General features: G+C 31.6%; 1 protein-coding gene across 1 annotated transcript; it reads left to right on the forward strand.

The window, feature by feature from the left end:
• Positions 1-276: 276 nt before the first annotated feature.
• On the forward strand, positions 277-8,588 carry LOC110604192. Its single transcript, XM_021742326.2, has 5 exons — positions 277-760; positions 1,129-1,263; positions 2,602-2,658; positions 3,801-3,935; positions 8,278-8,588. The coding sequence occupies exons 1-5, from the start codon at positions 503-505 to the stop codon at positions 8,341-8,343; spliced, it is 651 nt and encodes a 216-aa protein (XP_021598018.1). The 5' UTR covers positions 277-502; the 3' UTR covers positions 8,344-8,588.
• The last annotated feature ends 368 nt before the right edge of the window (positions 8,589-8,956 follow it).

Consider the following 8,956-nt stretch of genomic DNA (forward strand, 5'->3'; position numbering starts at 1 on the left):
TTAATTATATGTATTATTTAATTTTTTTTAAATTTTTAAATATTTATCTTATTTAGTTGATTGATACATGTAAAATAAATAAATTAATAATTTCTTTGATGGAAGATTAAAAAGATATAATCAGGTGATTTTGAAGACTAGAAAATTGTTTAAAAGTTTAAGTACTTTATAGTAATTATCCCATTAAGAAATTAAGACTAAATAATTAATTTTATGGAAATTTAGGGACTTCCTAGTTATTATCCTGCATCTTCGTCCAAAGGCTGGAACTTACTCTTATCCACATTCCTTTCTACATGTCAGTTTCTTTCTTCGTCTCCTCTTCTTCTAGTTATTAAATCCTCCAACAAGTGTTGCTCAATTCCGGTTAATTTTCTTTTCCGGTTTTATTTTGCTTTAATTTCAAACGAAAGGAAAGGGATTCTAGTTTCTCTGAAAAAATTTTCTGTTCCAAAAATTATCTACTGATTCTGTAACCAAAGCTATTTGCATAATCCAAGGTATGACGAGTATTATATCAAGTCAACATTGTAATCCACCACTTGGGGTTCAGGACCATCTATTCAGAGCGAGATTCAATAAGCTTCCTCGTTCTGGGGGATTCATTTTCTCTAATTCTCAATCTGCTGTCACTCGTTATCGCCTAACTACAAGGAAACATAGGCCTATCTTCTCTATTCCTGTGGATGATACCCAAGATCCAGATGAGTCTGAAGATGAAGATAGTGACAAGGATTTCCCCAAAGATGAAGCTGGAGGGGTATGCTTAACATTTTTATTATATTCTCAATGCCTTTCTTTGTTTAAACTTGGAGGTTTGTGAAATATGATTTGTTCTGCATTTTGTTAGTTTTTGTTATTAATCCTCAGAGAGCTTTATATGGGAATTTTTCAGATGTTATTTTCCTTGCCCTTTATGTAATAGAACTTGTCACTATAAATAAAACCCATCTCAAAAAACTTTGAGCCCGTTAGTTATTTAACGGTTGCCCTTCTTCTTCTTCTTCTTCTCTCTTTCCCTTTCTCTTTGCTGTGGTTACACTATTCAAATTGTAGATCATCTAAAAGGTTCTATTATCACACAGAAAAATTCTACCAAATTGACCTTTTTAGATTTTATTTTTTCAGGTTGATAGTGAAATGCTAAGGAAAAATCTTGAAAGAATTGTTGGTACAGATGATTCTGCTTTTAGTGGAATAGACCTTGCAACTCTTATCAGGAACAAGTATGGAAGATCTTATGATGTTCAATTAATAAAGAAGGTATGTTTTCTTTGTGCAAAGTGTATGTAATTTCCACATATTGCAAATGTCATATTGTAAGCAAGATTTTGTTTCTGTTCTATGATTTTTCATATGATGCATTGGTTTTTAGAAACAGAAAAGTCATAAGTCGAGGCTTATAATATTCTTGCATAGGATCTGAACCATAGTCCATAGATCAATTTTTAGGCTTATTTCTTGATTAAAAGAGAATTTAATGATAATTATAAGAAGCATTTTTAGGTGTTTCTTCTCTATGGTTGGTTATGTAGGCTTAATTTAACTCTAGTTGTTATTGCTTTTTTTCCTCCTATTTTAGGATATTTCTTCATCCCCACTGGCAGTTTCATTTTTATGATTTAGCAGCATAATTAGTTTCTACTGCCATCTCAAAGAAAGCATTTTCCCTTTTTGTTTTCTTCAATTTGTAATTATTACTAATTATCTACATAAAATTGATTTTTTATCTTCTTCCTGGTACTAAAATTAATTCATGAATTGCCATGTTTCCTGGCTTCTATTTGCTCAATATCTATTGTATTGCTTAGTTTTATGGATAGAGACATAGACATGTCTTGCTTGTTTATTTGTGTAGCATGGACCTCTCTGATAGCTCCAAAAATATTCTGTAGTGCTAAGATTATGTCCTTTTTTCTTTATAACAAAAAAAAAAAGAAAGAGCAGAAGAAGAAGAAGCAAAAGATTAGCTCTTGTTGACTCGTTAATTACAACTGTATTTGTAATCTATGATTAGCTCTTCTTCACTTGTTTTTTCTTTGAAAAGATTACATCAATTGATCATATTTAAGCATTCATTTTTGAAAATGACACTTTATTATTATTATTTTTAATAAAAAGCAAAAAAGAAGAGAATTGATTAAAACTAGCCAAAATTGTTGCCAGTTTCTCAAATTAGGTTGAAGTTGAAAGTACATGCAAACATCTAGAAATGTTTGTGGTCATTTGGCCATTTGAATATTTAACTGCTGTTTGTGGTTTGACTATGGTAGCAACTATCCAGCAAAATTTGTTCAAAATTATAGTAATGTTTTCAAAAAACTAATATGGTCACGGGTGAGTTTGTTGGGGAGTGGTCCTTAGTTTGCCGAAATACATCATACACGCCTCTCCCCATAGCTGTCTGGTGTCTGGAAGTTAATGTTGACAACATGGTTGATTGTTGAAGAACTTAGTGTTAGATGTTTTGACATTATATATTCCCATACATAACCTTGATTTTTACTTGCATTTGATTCTTTGTTGTTACATTGTCCTTTTTTTTGGCACTATCTTTTTGGTAATTTATGTATATATTTTACTTGTACATGCTTAATGTAGGAGTTCATGGGTAGAAATCTCCTTGCTTTGAATGTCATGTGGAGGTACATGGAGCAGGTAAGCTGATTCTTCTGCTACATAGTTGTGGTTCAAAGATAGAACTGTGATAAATTTTTTTATTATTGTTTTCTGTGCAGCTAATTGAACATTAAGTTAAATTATTTACTTTGGTTAATGGGTATATATTTGATTCATTACCTGCATGGAATTGAGTTTTTGCATGGCTTTTCATTTTAGTTGGAAATCCACTAAAAGTGATGAAAACTATGAGCGACATGGGGATTAGATTAACTAGTTCAGATGCAGCATTCTGTAATTGTATCAGTTTTAAGTTCTAGCTTTGTGGGTCTGAAGTTTTTGTTTTGGGTTATAGTAATATCCTGACCATAATAGAATTCAAATAGAGGAGTCATTCTGTAGGAAGTCTGGATTTCACATGGAATTTGTGATGCTTTCTTGAATCTTGATGGGAATGAGTCCTAGTTGGGAGTGGCAATGGGGCAGGGTGGGTGGATGTTTCGCATTACTTTCCTCACCCCATAAGGTATTGGGGCAGTGCAGAAATAGATTTTTCCATTTTTAGTTTTTATTAATAAATGATAAAAAAAATATATTCTTAACATATTATCATTTAATATTATAGTTTGTTATTGAATTTTGCATGCTATTGGCAAGCATTAAAAAAAAAATCATTATAGGTAATAAATTTTATATTTTCAAAAATATAAAAATTATAAATTTAATTTGCTAAAATAATAGTATAAATTTATATCTGGGTTCAGCGTGTGTGAGCTTTGCTTCTTTTTGTGCTCAAGTCATCGTGCTCAAGTCATCTATTTTTGCTTCATAATCTCTTTCATGCTGTTATAAAAATCTACAAACCCAAAATCAAATATTAATCAACTAATTAAATAGGAAACTAACACAAAAGACTATGTAATGATATTAAACAACTATCAAATGCTTAGACTACTAGAGGTCGACATTTCTTTGATGTTAATAAACAACCTGAATGCCATATATGACTGTAGGATCTCTATTGAATATCATATAGTGAGTCGTTACTAAAGAAAATTGTGGATACATAAGATCACACAATTGCCAAAGTTTTTGGAAGCCATTTGTTTATATATTTCTCTAATTGTTCTTTTTTCTTTTTCTGTTTTTTTTTTTTATACTTTTGTTTCCCCACTTTTCAGAGATCCTTTCCACTAACTGAGGAGGAGTATTTACTAAGGCTCGATGATGTGGCAAACACATTGAAATGTTGGGGAGCTGTCTCACACATTCGAAACAGCTTATTGAAGTTGAAAGAGCGACCTCGGATAGGAAAGGTAAACTGATAATACAGCATTTGCCATTAAATTCTTGAGTTTCCATAAAGTTTAATGCTTCATGAAGAATGTTCTTGGATTAATAATAACTTTTTATAGAAATCAAACATGAAAGTTCCTTGCAAGAGATCAAAAAGAGGAAAGATGTTCCGATTGTGCATGGACATATACATATTCGCAGTTGCTTTTTCTTGTTGGGTTTATCTTATTGTTTCTATTTAATTTCTGCAATGTGTTTTTGCTTCTAATAAAGTATATCAATCACTAAACAAGAAAACGACTTTTTCCATTAAGACCAACATCAAACAAAAGTCAAATTCTTAATGTAAAACTTTGTCCTAACCTAAATGTTTTTCTGAAGGGGAAAATTTTTGGTGGAATTTTGTTATGTGCCCTCAAATAAGACTCTTGTTAATGTTTCTGGTTTTCTTTGAGAAACCTATCGAATTGTTTGAGAAGAATTCTCTGATCTCATAAAATTGATGAATAATTTTCTGAATATTGTATAAAGAGAATAATGCCTTTTTCTAATGAAGGCTACATTCAGATAAGGATTGCATGAAAGACTTGAATTCAAAAAAATACTTCCTATCTTTTCCTAAAATTTAAAAATAAAACTAAAAATACAATTAAAAGTTAAACTAAAGTTAACAAGCTAAGCTTTATTTATTGTAATTACTTTGACCAGAATTTACCAAGTAGAAGGGTAATGCACATCCATTAAGAACCTCCAAAGGAAATTTGGCAGTGCAGGGAAGAAGTGAAGAGGGAAATGAGGACTAAACGGAATTCAATAATAGGCTACAGAATGTGAAAAAAAATGGAGTTTCATATGAATAGTGTATGCCAGCTAAAAGGGAAACAAAGAAGATGCATGAGGTTTCAAACTCATGAGTCACACAATTACACATTGAAAGAGAGTAATGGAAGATGTGCACAATTATCTACGATGACTAGTTTGGTTTTCTCCTAGAAAGATCGATTATGGAGGCAGTTTTCCTAATAAGAGGATTGATGGATAATTTTTTAGGGAAAAAGAGGAGAGAGAGAGAGTATAATTCTTGTAGGCGGTTCGCATTATTTGATTCAAACCTGAAAAAGCTAATGGACAGCCTAAATTTGGTTCTTTGACTTCAATTTGTTTTGAAATTCAATTCAGCTTCAGTTTCCATAAGCAAAAAACTGAAATAAACTAAATCTACCTGAATATCTTCCAAATTCTTTCGTCTTTCTTGTGAAGGAAACCAAGGACAATATGACACTCAACAGACTCCCTCCCTCACTAATAGCCTCTTCAACAGCACGAGTTCCCACAACTAAGTCTTAGCAGTCCATGGCCTCCCTTAGGCCCCTTGTTTGAATTTCCTCCCTTCCTCTTCCTAGATTAAGATCATGAGGATGTTATTTCTTTTTATCAAAGCGCAAAAATCAGAACTTAAAAAATGCTTTGATTGCTGGGCAGGGTGATATCAAGATCTCCTGGGAGATAGTTTTGTGACTTTGTCCACTTTCAAAAGTACTCCTTTGTTATAGCCATGGTCTCTTAAACCAAACATTATGAGGACCAGAGGATGTGATTATATTTTTCAGAGCATAAAACCAGACATTAAGAGATGCTTTGGTTGTTTGGCATGGTGATATAAAGATTTGCATGGAGAAAGCTTTGCCTGCTTTTTGAGAGAGCTCCTTTGATGTGGTCTGGTCTTTTTTTTTTCTCTTTCAATAAAAGGTGAATTAAGCCTGGCTTCTCCATTTTTCTATTTTTAATTTTGGTCTCTTTTGTAGACATTTCCAAAATTGTTCTTTTATTGTTTGTTTCTTTAGATTAGCTAGAAAAACTCTCTCTTGAGGTGGGGTGTCCAAAATAATGGTCTATTTAGTAACTTTCGTTTTATCTTTTTGTTGTTTGCCTCTCAAGCTTTCGCTCCTTGAAGTGTTCCTAATTGCTATTGATAAAAATGGAATTTTATGGTGAGAGAACTTGAGAAATTGGGAGATTATCCAACCTAGCAAACCCAACAAATCAGTTCCTCCATGTACTTAGGTAGTCTCTCTTATGGGCTTTTTATCAAACAGAGGTTGGAGAAAAGAAATTTTGTCAAATAAGGGTGGCAAGAAAAAATTTTGTCAAACAGGGGTGAATTTGTCCACCTCAGCAAAATTCTTAAACCTGCCGCTGGTCTAATCGGCGGCAGAAGCCCTGGTCTATCAAACCGGCGGCAGAAGCTCTGGTCTATCAAACCAGCGGCAGAATTTAAAAAAAATAATAAAAATAAGTAAAAAAAAATATTAGCATGCTGCTTGTTAGACAAATGACAAGCTTTTTATTTTTTTTAAAAAAAATTAAAATTAATGTTTGCTGACAGAGAAATTCTATGCCAGCATATGGGCAAGTGCCCTTGCCGTGTACGACAAAGGCACTCGCCCTTTTTATTTTTTTAAATATTAATAATGTATAATAATATTAAATAATTAAATATATTTTAAAATAATATTTATAGGATTTATAATGTTTACTCAAACCCAAGAAAGATACTTGTCGTAATCCTCTAAAAATTGAACAGCCAATAAAAGAACAAAATTATAATCAAATATCTTTGTAACCTGTACTTATCCTGCTTACTTTGTAAAACTGCATTTTCTTTTTCTCTGTATAGATAATAAAATATACTTTTTAATTTATAAGATTTATATAAAATATTATTATTTTTTATATAAAAGTACAATATTATTATTTTGATTCTGTTGAGTAAATGCTTGCCGGATATATCTCCAATTTCCAATCTCCGATACTTATTGTTTTATACTGATTTAAAAATTGATTCGAAAACTACCAAACTCAAATTTATGAAAGAAGTTTACCGTAATTCTCTAAAAATCCACCGGCCAATGAAAAGGAATAAAAATATAGTCAAATAAGTTTGCAGGCTACAACTATCTTACTTATTCTGTAAAAGTTTTTTTTTTTTTTTTTTTTCATTGTACATTTTCTAATTTAATCAAGTAATAAATACAATATTATAAAATTTATTTTTTTATTATTATACAAATATATTTAGTATTATTTATATAATACAAGATATCCCTGTTTGACAAAATTTTTTCTTTTCCACTTCTATTTGACAAAATTTCTTTTCTCCAACACCTGTTTTATAAGAAAAAAAAAAAAAAACCCTTCTCTTCCTACAGAATTTGGTTATTTTATTTTATAATTGTCTAACGCAACCGACTGATACACTACTCTATAACCATATGCATTTTCGCTGCTCTAGAGATACCTTAAATTATCATCCAGCTGTGCAATGATGGTTTTAGAACAAAAAAGAGTATTAGTTTTGTAAAGGTGTTGAAAGAGATGAAGTAGCAGTGACTAGCATTTCGACAATTAACTGAATATAATCACAATTAGATTGGTTTCAGTTATCAATATTGAGACCTTATCCTTTCCCAGTTTTCAGTCGGTAATGGTTTAGTTGATAAAGCATAAAGTATATCCAAGAGGATACACCATAGTGAATGATTTTTGTAGTTGACATTCACATATTGGAAATAGACAAATACAAGAAGTTACAAGAGTTATAGAGGAAAACCCTAGTCTAAAATTAAGTGAAAAGTAAAACTAAACAAAGTATGCAAAGTAGCAAACATTATATCCCAAAAAGGCTTTCATTTTAGGTATCTAGTCTCTATTATACAAAGACATGGGGCATGAGTAGGAACATCAACCATATATATGATTTGGAGAATGATGGATAAAGTGGGGAATGGAGCTCGAAATCAGATGGATGGGGGGAATTGCCTGCCATTTTCAGTTTCTTTTATGGACTTTGAGTTCATCCCTACAACTACGTCCATCAACATGTGTCTAACATAGGTATGCCAGCATAAGATAAAACGTCAAAGCAAGAAAGCTATTATAGCGAACACAGATTTCTTACAACATTTCTTAGGTGTACAAGGAGTATATCTAGATGTCAACTTTTTATAATTACAACAAATGGACCTCTCCATAAAAAAAAATTGGACTTCTGAGGTCAGCACATTAGTACAATTGAAAATAAAAATAAGAGTGAAGCTCGTCAAAAATGATGTATTGATGTGTAATGGGGTTCACACTCATAGAGGTATTTCTGCCAGCTTGGAGAACACTCATATTGATATTATTTTCTTCTATTTGCAGTTGCATTTTTCTTCTATGATGATAATTTTTTTTTGTTCATGTGTGTTAAATAATGCATATTTTTATTTGAGTTGGATGGTCAAGGCAAATAGCATTGTTTATTAGTTAATTATGGCTTTTTGTGGAGGTAAATTACCCCTTTCTTATTACCAATTGTTGCAGGCAGTGAGCATTTTCATAGACATGGATGAGTCTGGAGGCCGTGCGAGAGAATGGATTTACAAATAGATTGTGCTTTAACCTACCAGGATTTCACTTGGCCACTTTGGTCCATGCTTTGAAAATGAGAGAAGCCATCCATCCAAAAGATAGTCGTTGACCATTTATGAATTGGACATCTTCTGCTTCATAGTTGTTATATATTTCCTTGTCGTTTACCTATAGATACCACAGTGTCATGTAAAGCATCATAGCATTGTCTGTAAATTCAAGAACTTCTATATTCCTTTGATATAAAGTTCAGTACTTGCAAACTTTTTCTTGCTGGGTTAACAATAATGGTCATGTTCCTTCACTGAATCTCCTTTTTTGAGGATTTTCTTTTCCTAAAACGTAAACCCATGTTTGAAATTAGGAAATTTATAAGAATTCAATTCTATTGATTCCATTTTTTATTCGTTCTCATATTTAGAATGAAAGAGTGTGATTTTTTCTAACTGAGAAAATTTTTCATTTTAAAAGAAATAGGAGTTGTGCATAGAATTCATTCCTTACAAATAATTTATTCTACAATGGGAATGAGTCTCAAGGCTTTCATACATGCAAGGTTTCTCCAATAGATGGCTAGGTGCCAGTCTTAAACAAGTCAATTTGATCATAATGATAAAGGATAAGAAAGTGA

Source organism: Manihot esculenta, chromosome 16 (assembly GCF_001659605.2).
Source record: "Manihot esculenta cultivar AM560-2 chromosome 16, M.esculenta_v8, whole genome shotgun sequence".
Taxonomy (NCBI): Eukaryota; Viridiplantae; Streptophyta; class Magnoliopsida; order Malpighiales; family Euphorbiaceae; genus Manihot; species Manihot esculenta.